The 14,382-nt window shown below is 42.5% G+C and overlaps 1 protein-coding gene across 6 annotated transcripts in view; it reads left to right on the top strand.

Annotated features, from left to right (window-relative positions):
- Window positions 1-14,382, top strand: part of SPIRE1 (spire type actin nucleation factor 1) — a 197,212-nt gene that overhangs the window by 136,104 nt on the left and 46,726 nt on the right. For all 6 annotated transcript variants that reach the window (XM_033178380.1, XM_033178379.1, XM_033178378.1 and 3 more), the window contains 3 exons: window positions 54-218; window positions 11,489-11,575; window positions 12,836-12,965. In XM_033178380.1, coding sequence (XP_033034271.1) covers window positions 54-218; window positions 11,489-11,575; window positions 12,836-12,965 — 382 coding nt within the window. The remainder of the gene's footprint in view (window positions 1-53; window positions 219-11,488; window positions 11,576-12,835; window positions 12,966-14,382) is intronic.

Here is a 14,382-nt window from a genome sequence, read left to right as displayed (position 1 = left end):
GAAGAAACTAGTACTTTTATTCGTTGATGTCTCTCTATCCTTGGTTCTTTCAGGCACGATTCTGGGTACAGGTGATGAGGGATTTGAGGAATGGGGTAAAACTCAAGAAGGTCCAAGAGCGACAGTACAACCCTTTGCCCATTGAATATCAGCTCACCCCTTATGAGATGCTAATGGATGACATTCGCTGCAAAAGATACACCTTGCGAAAAGTGATGGTAAGTAACCAAACTGTCAGGCGGGGCGTGGTGCCTCACTCCTGTAATCCCAGCATTTTGGGAGGCCGAGGTGTGTGGATCACCTGAGGTCAGGAGTTCAAGACCAGCCTGACCAACATGGTGAATCCCCGTCTCTACCAAAAAATACAAAAATTAGTTGGGCGTGGTGGTGCACGCCTGTAGTTCCATCTACTCGGGAGGCTGAGGCAGGAGAATTGCTGGATCCCAGAAGGTGGAGGTTGCAGCGACCCAAGATCGAGCCACACTGCACTCCAGTCTGGGCGACAGAGTGAGACCCTGTCTCAAAAAAGAAAAACAAAAAACTATTAATGGACTCAAATGGTTATTCATCCATAATTGCATTTGTTGAAAATAATTTTAATATTAAATTTTAAAAATTTATTTATTTGTATACAAGTAATACTTGATCATTGTAGAAAATTTGGAAAGCATATTAAGCTTAAAGAAGGAAAGTTACGAACATATAATTCCATAACCCAGAGAGAAATTTTGTTAACATGTTGATCAATAACCTTTAGCCTTGTTTCTATGCACTTTATTTGGGCATACTGAGTTAATATAGAATGTTTTGTTTTATTACTGGTTGTTTTGCTTAACATATCGTGATTATTTTTTCCATGTCATTATATATTCAACATTATTTCTAAATGGCTGTATCTTTTCTAGCTTATGGCTATTCTGGAGTCTATTAAACAAATCACCTTGTGTCCCTTTATAAGCAACATATCTTGGGTATCCTTGTATGTAAGTCTTTTTAAATGTCCACCATGAAATCCTTAAGTTCCTAGATGTGGAACATCTAGTTCATTAGCAAATTCTGACAGCTCTCCCTTTAAAATATATCCTGATTCTGACCACTTCTCTCCATCTCCACTTGAGAGATTTTTTTTTTTTTTTTTTTGAGACAGGGTCTTGCTCTGTCACCTAGGCTAAAGTGCGGTGGCACGATCACAGCTTCATTGTAGCCTCAACTTCCCAGGTTCCAGTGATCCTCCCACCTCAGCCTCCTGAGTAGCTGGGACCACAGGTGTGCGCCACCACACCCAGCTAGTGTTTTTTGTATTTTTTGTGGAGACAGAGTTTCGCCATGTTGCCCAAGCTGGTCTCAAATTCCTGACTGAGCTCAAGTAATCCACCTGCCTCCGCCTCCCAAAGTGCTGGGATTATAGGCGTGAGCCATGGCACGTGGCCAAAATATCTTCTATTCCAAGCCACCGTCATCTCTCATCAGACTGTGACAGTAACCTCTGAGTGGCCTTCCTGCTTTCACCCTGCCCCTTTCAATCTGTTTTTCCCAAAAACAACCAAGTAGGCTTCTTAAGTAAAAAATAGGGTCATGTCATTGCTCTACTCAGAACCTTCCACTGGCTTTTCATCACACTTGGAAGAAATTCCATGTCCTTACCGTGGCCGGCACAGCCCACACGGCTGGATCCAGGTTACCTCTCAGACCTCGTCTTCTGCTGTGCTTCCCTGCAGGGTTCTTCTTGTTAGCCACCCTGGTCTCTCCCAGTGTCTCCGCAGTGCCTGGTGTGCTCCTGTAACACAGCCTTTGCCTTGGATATTCCTTCTCCCAGGAGCTCTGCTCTCCCACAGAGCCGCATAATTTGCCTCTTTACTTTTCAGGCCTGTGCTCAAGTGTTCCCTCATTAGAAAAGTCTTCTCCATCTCTTTACTCTCATGTTTCACTAGCTGACATTGCCATGTATTTCCAGATTTATTGTCTGTCTCCCTCACAAAGACAAGAACTTAGTTATTCTCACTGTTTATCCCCTTTGACAAGAACATGGGCCTGACATGCAACCAAATACTGAATACTGTGCTCAAGAAATAGTTATGGGATGAATTAATGAATTCTATCCACATTTTTTAGGAAATTTAATCAAAGTTATTTTATGTTAGAAGGTTCTTATGAAACATCACTTGGTTTTTTGTTGTTTATTTTTGAGACAGCCTCACTCTTTTTGCCCAGGCTGAAGTGCGGTGGCGTGACCTTGGCTCACGGCAACCTCCGCCTCCCGGGTTCAAGTGATTCTCGTGCTTCAGCCGCCCAAGTAGCTGGGATGACAGGCGCGTACAACCACGCCTGGCTAATTTTTGTATTTTTAGTAGAGACAGGACTTCACCATGTTGCCCAGGTTGGTCTCAAACTCCTGACCTTAGGTGATCTGCCCACCTCGGCCTCCCAAAGTGCTGGGATTATAGGCATGAGCCACCATGCGCAGCCATGTCATTTGGTTTGATAGTTAAGTGGCTGTTTGAGCTGCTCGTTAATTTTAATAAGCTAAACATTTCAACTAAATATTATTTTTATTTACTTTTCATCAAATCTGATTTACTTTACAGATGAGAAAACTGAAATTTAAAGATGCTCAGTAGTAACTTTCCAAGTTCAGACAGCTGGTTACAAGGTATAGCTGAGGGTCAGCCTCATTCTCTCTGACCCCAGTGCTCTGTGCTATGTACATATTCCCCAGTTGCCCTCAGAAATACTGTGATGATGATTATTTATAACAGAATAGTTTTGCCCGTTGCTTCACATCCTTGTACAAATGGGTGTCCTTTGTGGCTGACCAATTTGACTGAAAGAAAATACTCTTTCGCCGGGCGCGGTGGCTCAAGCCTGTCATCCCAGCACTTTGGGAGGCCGAGACGGGCGGATCACGAGGTCAGGAGATCGAGACCATCCTGGCTAATACGGTGAAACCCCGTTTCTACTAAAAAATACAAAAAACTAGCCGGGCGATGAGGCGGGCGCCTGTAGTCCCAGCTACTCGGGAGGCTGAGACAGGAGAATGGCGTGAACCCGGAGGCGGAGCTTGCAGTGAGCTGAGATCCGCCACTGCACTCCAGCCTGGGCGGCAGAGCAAGACTCCGTCTCAAAAAAAAAAAAAAAAAAAAAAAGAAAATACTCTTTCATTTTTAACATCTACATTTATTTCATGCTTTTAAACATTTAAAAATCTATGCTAGCTGTTTGTATTTGTTAATTTTATTTTAATTTAACAAATATTTGTTAAGGACTTCTTATGTGCTAGACCTTATTCTGACTCTGGAAGGACGTATTACAGTCTCTGTTCTCTCAAAGCTTCCAGTATTTTGGGAGCCACTGATAACCTGTAGGGAAGCAACTAAGTAGGGGGAAAAAAACCCCAACATACACAAAGACCAGGAAACATGAGAACAACAAAAACAACTTGCCATCATTAGAGGACAGAACAGAATGCAGGAAACTGGAAAGGTGAGAAGAAAAGATGACTCAGGACAGAACCCATGCGGCCTTGGGCTGAAGTAGAGGAATCTGGCAGAATAAAGACGGACAAGGCGTAGCCAGAGAGAAGGCTGGAAAGACAGGGGAGATGGAGGCGCAGCTGCAAAGAGCGGGTGGTGTTTCAGAGAGGTCGGACGAGCACTGTGAAATGGTTACCAGATGTAGCAACACAGAAATTGTTTGATCCTTTTATTAAAGTAAGAGAAACCAGGTTTTATGGTAGTAAGTGAAGCAATGGTGACAGTGAGCAAACAGTATGAGTTTCTTTTTTTTTTTTTTTGAGACGGAGTCTCGCTTTAGCCCGGGCTGGAGTGCAGTGGCCGGATCTCAGCTCACTGCAAGCTCCGCCTCCCGGGTTCCCGCCATTCTCCTGCCTCAGCCTCCGGAGTAGCTGGGACTACAGGCGCCCGACACCTCGCCTGGGTAGTTTTTTGTATTTTTTAGTGGAGACGGGGTTTCACCGTATTAGCCAGGATGGTCTCGATCTCCTGACCTCGTGATCCGCCTGTGTCGGCCTCCCAAAGTGCTGGGATTACAGGCTTGAGCCACCATGCCCGGCAAGTTTCTTTTAAGCAGTGTTTAAAAGAAGATGAAAGATAGCATCTGGAGGAACACACAGGGCATTTTCTTTTTTTTCTTTCTTTTTTTTTTTTTTGAGACGGAGTCTCGCCCTGTCGCCCAGGCTGGAGTGCAATGGTGTGATCTTTGCTCACTGCAACCTCCGCCTCCTGGGTTCAAGTCATTCTGCTGCCTCAGCCTCCTGAGAAGCTGGGATTACGGGTGCCTGCCACCACGCCCAGCTACTTTTTGTATTTTTAGTAGAGACGAGGTTTCACCAGGTTGGCCACGCTGGTCTTGAACTCCTGACCTCAGGTGATCCACCCACCTCAGCCTCCCAAAGTGCTGGGATTACAGGCGTGAGCCACCGCACCCACCAACACGGGGTATTTCCTTATATGTGTGTGCCGTGGCTTACGTACCCAGCCCCTTATTAATAGATATTTGGTGGTTTCCAGTTTTCATTGTTTTAATCCGTATTATGATGAACATCCAAATGCAAACATCTTACTCAGTTATCCCTGTGGCTTAAATTTTTATTGGTGAGATGAATAGATCAAATATAATGCACATTTTATTGCTTTTTTATAATATATGTTTTAAATTTTAGTACTTAATATTTTGCAAAATTTCTCTCCAGAAGTGTTGTACCAATTTACATTTTTACTAGTTTTGCAAGACCATTCCTATTGCCAATACTGGGTAATGTTATCTTTCTCAAAAGTGTGTACTTGTTTGAACTTTGTCCTCTCTGATAGGGGGAGCACCTAATGTTAATCTCAGTTGATTTTCCTCCTTATCCAAAGGAATTATTCAAAAATTCATATCATTGTTAAAACAATTCCTAGTAGATCATTAACATTTCTATTTATCATTAATGTATTTTACCTGTCATCTTTGATATTGCTAAATCTGTCTTGCTTTTTGTTTTTCTTAGTTTTTAGCAGTTTTACACTGCAAGAGTCTTCCTGTTTTTATCAGAGGAAATATTTGTGCTAAATAGTAGTCAACCTGTTTGATACTAAGAATTATAGATTCCTTTCGAAGTTGCTGATTTAACAGTTCTCAGCTAGTCTGGGAATGTGTATGTTACAAGCATCCTAGATGAGGCTTAGGGAAGTAATGGTGTGTGATAGACAGAATGACAAAGAACTGTGCATCCAAAATGGAAAATATTTGCTAGCATAAATAATTATATTTCTCCTGTGGTAAATAAAAGACATTTATTGGCCGGGCGCGGTGGCTCAAGCCTGTAATCCCAGCACTTTGGGAGGCCGAGACGGGCGGATCACGAGGTCAGGAGATCAAGACCACCCTGGCTAACACGGTGAAACCCCGTCTCTACTAAAAAATACAAAAAACTAGCCAGGCGTAATGACGGGCGCCTGTAGTCCCAGCTACTCGGGAGGCTGAGGCAGGAGAATGGCGTAAACCCGGGAGGCGGAGCTTGCAGTGAGCTGAGATCCGGCCACTGCACTCCAGCCTGGGCGACAGAGCGAAACTCCGTCTCAACAAAAAAAAAAAATAAAATAAAAATAAAAATAAAAATAAAAAATAAATAAAAATAAAAATAAAAGACATTTATTGATTGATCGGATAGGGCCTCATTCTATTGCCTGGGCTGGAGTGCAGTGGCATGATCACGGCTCACCACAGCCTTAACCTCCCCGGCTCAAGCAATCCACCCATCTCAGCTTCCTGAGTAGCTGGGACTACAAGTGTGCACCACCATGCATGGCAGTTTCTTTTAATTTTGTAGAGGCAGGGTCTTGCTATGTTGCCCAGACTGGTCTTGAACTCCTGGGCTCAAGCAGTCCTCTCGCCTCAGCCTTCCAAAGTGCTAGGATTATAGGCATGAGCCACCACACCTGGCCTAAAAGGCTTTTAAAATAAGTCTGGGCCAGGCACAAGGGCTCACGCCTGTAATCCCAGCACTTTGGGAGGCCAAGGCGGGTGGAACACACCATCAAGAGATTGAGACCATCCTGGCCAACATGGTGAAACCCCGTCTCTGTTAAAAATACAAAAGGTGCTGGGCATGGTGGCGTGCGCCTGTAGTCCCAGCTACTCAGGAGGCTGAGGCAGGAGAATTGCCTGAACCCAGGAGGCAGCGGTTGCAATTAGCTGAGATCGCGCCACTATACTCCAGCCTGACGACAGAGTGAGACTCCGTCTCAAAAACAAACAAACAAAAAAAGTCTGACTTTTTCCTTCCAGTTTTCCTTTTTATTATGTATTTTTTAAATTGATATAAAATTCACATAATTTCATCACCCCAAAGGGAAATCCTGTACCCATGAAGCATCACTCCCATTCTTCTCTCCCCTTATCCCCTGGTAACCACAAATACTCTTTCTGTCTCTGTGAACTTACCTGTTCTAGATGTTTCCTGCATATTGCCGCCTCATAGATGACCTTTGGTATCTGGCTTTGACTTAGCGTAATGTTTCAAGGGTCATTCATATTACAGCGTGCTGAGGTACTTTGCTCCTTCTTTTTTTTTTTTTTTTTTTCTTTTTTGAGACGGAGTTTCACTCTTGTTGCCCAGGCTGGAGTGCAATGGCGCGATCTCAGCTCACTGCAACCTCCACCTCCCCGGTTCAAGCCATTCCTCTGCCTCCACCTCCCAAGTAGCTGGGATTACAGGCATGCACCACCACAGCCAGCTAATTTTACATTTTTAGTAGAGATGGGGTTTCTCCATGTTGGTCAGGCTGGTCTTGAACTCCTGACCTCAGGTGATCTGCCCTTCTTGGCCTCCCAAAGTGCTGGGATTACAGGCGTGAGCCACTGTGCCCAGCAAGATACTTTACTCCTTCTTATGGCTCTACAGATATATCATATTTTGTTTATTCATGACCCAAATGGACATTTGGGTTCTTTCGAATCGGATTCTTTCATTTTCACTAGCATGAGTAGTGCTGCAGTGTATAGTAGTGTACACATTTTTGTTTGAATACCTGTTTTCAGTTATTTGGAGTGTGTACCTGGGAATGGAGTGGCTGGATCATATAGTAATTCTATGTTTGGCTTATTGAGAAACTACCAAACTGTGTTTCACAGCAATTGCACCAATTAATATTCCCACTAGCAATGTATGAGGGGCCCACTTTCTCCCATCCTTGCCAGCACTTGCTATTGTTCACTTTGTTTTTAATTATGACTCCCATAACAGTGTGATACAATATCTCATTGTGTTTTTTTTTTTTTTTTTTTAAGGCGGAGTCTTGCTCTGTCGCCCGGACTGGAGTGCAGTGGCCGGATCTCAGCTCACTGCAAGCTCCGCCTCCCGGGTTCACGCCATTCTCCTGCCTCAGCCTCCCAAGTAGCTGGGACTACAGGCGCCCGCCACCTCGCCCGGCTAGTTTTTGTATTTTTAGTAGAGACGGGGTTTCACCGTGTTAGCCAGAATGGTCTCGATCTCCTGACCTCGTGATCCGCCCGTCTCGGCCTCCCAAACTCATTGTGGTTTTGATTTGCATTTCCCTGATGACTTACAATGTCATACATGTTTTCATGTGCTTGTGGACCACTTGTATATCTTTGGAGAAATGTCTGTTCAGATTTTGAATTCATTTCTTAAAATTTTAATTTAAATTTGGGTGTACATGTGCCTGTTTGTTACATAGGTATATTACATGCTGGTGGAGATTGGGTTTCTAGCGTACCCATCACCTAAGTAGTGAACATTGTACATGATAGGTGACTTTTCAACCCTGACCCCCCTCCCAACCTCCCCACTTTTGGAGTTCTCCAGTGTCTACTATTTCCATCCTTGCATCCATATGTACCCATTATTAGCTTCCACTTATAAGTGAGAACATGCAGTATTTGGTTTTCTGTTTCTAAGTTAGCTCACTTAGGATAATGGCCTCCAGCTCCATCCATGTTGCTACAAGGGACATGATTTCATTCTTTATTTAAGGCTGTGTTGTACTCATTTTTTAGTTGGATTGTTTGTATTTTTGCTGTTAAGTTGTAAGAGTTCCTTATATATTCTGGATAGTGGACCCCTGACAGATACATAATTTGCAAGTATAGAAAAACACCCATTCTGTAGACTGTCTTTTCACTCTCTTGATAGTGTCCTTTGATGCACAAAAGGTTTTAATTTTGCTGAAATACCATTTATCTATTTTTCCTTCTGTTGCTTGTGATTTTGGTATCATATCTAAGAATTCATTACCAAATCCAGTTCATGAAGATTTTCCCTTATGTTGTCACCTGAGACACTTATAAATAGTTTTAGCTCTTATATTTAGGTCTTTGATCAGTTTTTTAAGTTAATTTATATATATGGTGTGAGGTAAGGGTCAAACATTATTCTCTGTCAGAATTCCAATGACTTTTTTTTTTTTTGGCAGAAATGGAAAAATTGATTCTAAAATTCTTACAGAATCTCAAGGAATTCCAAATAAAACAATCTTGAAAAAGAAAAAGTTGGTGGGCTTGCACATCCCCATTTTACAACTTACAGCAAAGCTGTAGTAGTCAAAACAGTGTAGGATATAAAAACAGAATTCAGAGTACAAAAACAAACTCATACACCTATGTTCAATCCATTTACGACAAGGGTGCTGAGATCGTTAAATAGAGAAAGAATAGGTCTTTTCACCAATTGATATTGGGACAACTAGGTATCAACATACAATGAAGATTGTTTGGACCTAACCTCACACTTCTTGAAATTTCATTAGGGGACCAATATCAGTCACTAAACTGTAAGTTGGTTTTGTAAATTATTAGCTGTGGTCTTATGTCATCATTAATGGTTCTGTTTCATTTAAGATAAAAATAAAAGGCCAGACACAATGGTTCATGCCTGCAATCCAACACTTTGTGGGAGGCCAAGGCAGGAAGATTGCTTGAGCCCAGGAGTTTGAGAGTAGCCCGGGCAGCTTAGTGAGACCCCATCTCCATGTAAATAAATAAATAAATAGCCAGGGTGCAGTCGCTCACACCAATAATCCCAACACTGGGAGGCCAAGTGCTGGGATCGCTTGAGCCTAAACATTCAAGGCCAGCCTAGGCAACATAGACCCCCATCTCTACAAATAATTAAAAACTAGCTGGGGATGGTGGTTCACACCTGTAGTCCCAGCTACTCAGGAGGCTGAGGTGGAGGGATCACTTGAACCCGGGAGGTCAAGACAGCTGTGATCATGCCACTGCACTCCAACCTGGGTGATAGAACAAGACCATGTTGCAAAAAAAAGAAAATTATTTCAGAAACAAGATTGAGTACAGGGTAGACATTTTGAATTTTTCAAAGGAGATCATTTTATGTATTAGAATTTTTTTGTTGGGCCAGGCGCCCTGACTCATGCCTGAAATCGCAGCACTTTGGGAGGCTGAGGTGAGCAGATCACCTGAGGTCAGGACCAGCCTGGCTGACTTGGTGAAACCCCGTCTCTACTGAGTAAAATACAAAAAAGCTTTTTGTTTGTTTCAGGCATTGTTGCTCAAAAATAATACCAAGTTTCTGTAACTGATCTTATTTACTTAAGCATCTACTATTTGTGTTCATCCAGGAATCATTTCTGATTTCACTTCAGGGAGCTTGTTTTCTTATATAGGAAAGTAATTTCACTGACCCAACAGCAGAATGGTTTTCACACAACCACTTCTCCTGATACAGGTTTAGCATTACAAACCTGAACATCCGAAGTGCTCCAGCAGGCTTTCTGGGGGCCAGCATGATACCCAAAAGACATTCTCATGGGAACCTTTCAGATTTTTTGATAAGTATAATGTAAATATTCAAAAATCTGAAACACTCTAGTCCCAAGCATTTGGATAAGGGAGCTTCCTCCACCCGTACTGACTTAGGTCCATAATGGCCTGCTGCCTCCCTCAGGAGCACTGTCCCACATCTGTAACTGGGACCCAAGATACAGCTTCTGACTACCGAGGAGACTGCAGTTAATATGCTTGTTTTGGGAAAGGAACATATAGCCTTGGCCTTGGTTAATCCGTTCTTGTTCCTGCTCTTAGGATACAAAGAAAGCATGTGAAAGTTAGCCAGAAAGATACATGTTATTCAGGAATAGACTAGTGAGTAATATAAAAGCCTGATTAAATTGTTTTATAAAATAAGGGCTTTTAAAAAATCTACATAATATGAAATCCACAAGTAGTGGGTGGTGCCATGTTAGGCCACTGGTTCTACTTCTCGGTCACCCTCCTTAAACTAGCAGTCATATGCCTGGCTTGGCTCAAGCAGCAGCAGTTATTCCTGAAGCTTGCTCTGGGCCGTCTTGCCCTCATTCAGGGTTGGGGGAGAGGGAGGACCAGCACAGGGAGGAAGAGGAGAGTGGATGTTGAGTAGACCCCAGCAGGCTTGCCACACACTCTGAACTCAATATGGTGGTCACGTCTGGGGAAGGGACTGGGCATGGGAGTGACCATTGAGGTTCTATTTTGTTCAAACAAGACCAGGAAACAAATAGGACAAACTGGTCATGACTGTGCCTTCTAAGTGGTCAGAATGGGAATTTAAGTTGTTACTTATTGTGGGTTTCCTGGGTTTTAAAAAAAAATTCTAAAAAAAATTGTTTTTAACACATTGCTTTAAAAAGAGAGGACATTCGAGTACAATTAGAGTCAGACTGGTCCTCCACAATAGCTCTTCTACTTAAAAATTTTGTGGATGCAGGCAGATATCCTCTGCTCTGCACTTGAGTTTTATTTACAAAGTGTGAATCTTATCCCTGGTTTTTTTGTATTACCCAGGTTTTTGTGGGGTGTTTTTGTTGTTATTGTTTGGTTTTTTTGTTTTGTTTTTGTTTTTTGAGACGGAGTCTCGCTCTGTCGCCTAGGCTGGAGCACAATAGTGCAATCTTGGCTCACAGCAACCTCTTCCTCCTGGGTTCAAGCTATTCTCCTGCCTCAGCTTCCCAAGTAGCTGGGATTACAGGTGCCTGCTACCATGCCCAGCTAATTTTTGTATTTTTAGTAGAGACAGGGTTTCACCATGTTGGCCAGGCTGAGCCCAGGCTCCTGACCTCAGGTGATCCACCTGCCTCGGCCTCCCAAAGTGCTGGGATTACAGGCGTGAGCCACTGTGCCCGGCCTACCTACATTTTTTTACAAGGAGGAAAATAAGAGGTAAAAAGTTTTTTTAATCATAAAATACTTAATAAGTTCAAGTATTATTTATTCCATTTACAGTCATAATTTTAGAAACTTTTTGTTGAAATTCCCCAAAGTGATAGAATTAAAGTAAACTTGGATTTTCTTCAGTTTCACAGTTTTTCCTCTGAATCACTCAGCCATTTACTCCCCACTTTATTGATTTGAAATGTATCCTTGATAATTACACACACTAATTTTGTGGCATACTTGAGATAACAGCTATACCCAGAAATTCATGAGAGTCTTATATAGTCACATTAATCTTCTACTTTTTGTCTCCTTTTAGGTGAATGGTGATATTCCTCCTCGGTTAAAAAAGAGTGCTCATGAAATCATCCTCGACTTCATCAGATCCAGACCTCCTTTAAATCCAGTATGTAATTCGACATAGTTCTCTAGATTGGAGATACCATAATGAATTATTCTACTGTAGGGTGTCATCTCTAGAACTTAGCTTTCCTGGGTGGTTTTTCCTCTGAGCATTTTACTCTAAAGATGAAGCCCAGCTGTAAATTATATTCATTTTGTTTTTGAGCCAGTCTCACTGTGTCACCGAGGCAGAGTGGTCATGGTAGGATGGTAGGTCATGGTAGAGTAGAAGGACCTTGGACCATATGAACCTGGACTTGAACACTGGCTCCACAATTTAGCAGCCACATGTGTCTGAGGAAGCTTATCAGCCTCCCAGGACCTTTATTTTCTCAGTTATAAAATGAAGATAATAACAATCTAAGAAGGTTATGGTGGGTTACTAAAAAATGTTAGTTTTAAAAACAGTAAAGTGGGATGTTCACAGCACTTTGGGAGGTGGCTCACACCTGTAATCTCAGCACTTTGGAAGGCCAGGATGGGAAGATTGCTTGGGTCCAGGAATTCAAAACCAGCCTGGGCAACATAGAGAGACCCTGTCTCTACAAAGAAAGTAAAGGAAAAAAAAGTAGCTGTGTGCAGTGGCACACACCTGTTGTCCCAGCTACTCAGGAGGCTGAGGTAGAAGGATCACTTGAGCATAGGAGGTCAAGACCACGGTAAGCCATGGTTGTGCCACTGCACTCCAGCCTGGGCAATAGAGTGAGACCCCTTCTATAAGTATAAAATAGAATTTGAGCGGCCGGGCACGGTGGCTCACACCTGTAATCAATCCCAGCACTTTGGGAGGCCGAGGCGGGCGGAACACGAGGTCAGGAGATTGAGACCATCCTGGCGAACACGGTGAAACCCCGTCTCTACTAAAAATACAAAAAATTAGCCGGGCGAGGTGGCAGGCACCTGTAGTCCCAGCTACTCGAGAGGCTAAGGCAGGAGCATGGCCTGAACCCGGGAGGCGGAGCTTGCAGTGAGCTGAGATTGCACCACGGCACTCCAGCCTGGGTGACAGAGCCAGACTCTGTCTCAAAACAATAAAAATAAATAAAAATGAAATAAAATTTGAGCATGTATAACCAAATCACTCTGATATCCAATAAGCTCCCTATTGCTTTAGGAACCTTAATATTTAATGACTTGAAAGTAGTCTTTTATCAAGCAGTGTTTCAATCAATGAAATGTAGTTTATAATACTGTACTGTATGACTGGACTTCAGTAAAAATTACGTAATTACTCAAGTCTTTAGCCATTTTTCTTACTTTCAAGGTCTCAGCCAGAAAACTGAAACCAACTCCACCACGGCCACGGAGCCTCCATGAAAGAATATTAGAAGAAATTAAAGCAGAAAGAAAGCTGCGGCCTGTTTCACCAGAGGAGATTAGACGTAGCAGATTAGGTGAGTCCACTGCTTCCTGTACTCAGTCTAGAGTCATCCCCTGGGAAAAGGATCTTTTCCAGCCCCATGAAGGTAAAGAGTTCTCATTCCTTGTTCATTTGTCTGTATCTCACTCACTCGTTCTCACTCTCACTCTCTCACATACATACCCCCTCACACTTACTTGAAATTGATAGGGTGGGAAATCCTTCCCCCTCTCTAATACTGAACTATATGAGAACATCATGCCATAATTGAAAGGGCTCTGCCAGTCTCTAGACTGAGGTTTTAGCAAAGTTTCTTTACCTGTCTGAGCATCCTTTTCTTCATTGGCAGAAGCGGGATAAAAATTCCTCTTAACCTACATTATGACTTTTATATAAGAATTAAATAGGATTATGGTAAAAATACTTTATAAATTGTATTGCGTATACAAAGATAAGGTATTATATTTTAGAAATATAGATGATAGATACATAGTTTTACCTTATGTTTATTATGGGTTTAAAGATATGGTATTATGTCATGAAAGCATGTTATTACCTGATATCACTTAACTTATTTCTAAACTTCCTTTATAGTTATTATTTTTTATTTTTTAGTATATACTATAAGCACATATTGATTTTGATTTATAGAAATGTCGTATTGTAAGATGTTTGTACCCATTTTTGTTTCTATGACTGTCTTTCCGTTTGTGAGACTAAAAATGTCCAAAGAATCCAGAGAAACTGCCTTTAGGAAAACAGTCTGTAGTGATACCTTAACAGGAAAGGATCTGGTTCTGTGACTCCCACTCTGCTAGTTTTCTCCTCTGATCTCTTCTGCCTCTTTCAGACTCTTGGACTTTCAAGTTTCTATCCTGGGTTCTGTTCTCCCTGAGCAACCATACCCTCTTCCATGGTTTTTGTTTCTGACTACCTTCCAGCTCACAGTCTACATTGCAGGTCTCTAAAAATTCAGACTCATACGTCCAGCTGTCTGCTAGATAGAGCCTTCTCATATCCTACAAGCAAGACAAACCCACCATGTCCACAAGTGAACTCATCCTGTCTGTCCCCAAACCATCTCATTTTGTTTTCCCAATGTAGAAACCTTAACATAATCTTTGACTCTTACCTGATGGCCAACTCCTGTTGATTTTACTTCCTCTGGATCTTTCTAATCTTCCACTCTTCTCAACCCAGCAGCCACTATCCTAGCCGAGGCTGTCATCTGTCGCAGCAGCCCTGACTCTCCTCTTGCTTCCAGTCTTGAACTCTTCCACCACTCCATGTTGATTTTCCTTGTTTAATCCTGGCCCTTCTGTTTTGTGACCTTTGTGATGACAGGGCCCATGTCTGTCTTGTTCGTTGTTGTGTCCATAGTACAGCACTGGACTGTGCAGAGTACCCTCATGGGTTGAAATAATTAAATGTACTTTCTGGTGACAAAGCTT

Source organism: Trachypithecus francoisi, unplaced genomic scaffold, assembly GCF_009764315.1.
Source record: "Trachypithecus francoisi isolate TF-2019V2 unplaced genomic scaffold, Tfra_2.0 Lachesis_group19, whole genome shotgun sequence".
NCBI classification, from domain to species: Eukaryota; Metazoa; Chordata; class Mammalia; order Primates; family Cercopithecidae; genus Trachypithecus; species Trachypithecus francoisi.
The sequence above is the reverse complement of the archived record's forward strand: the minus strand, read 5'-3'. Positions and strand labels throughout refer to the sequence as shown.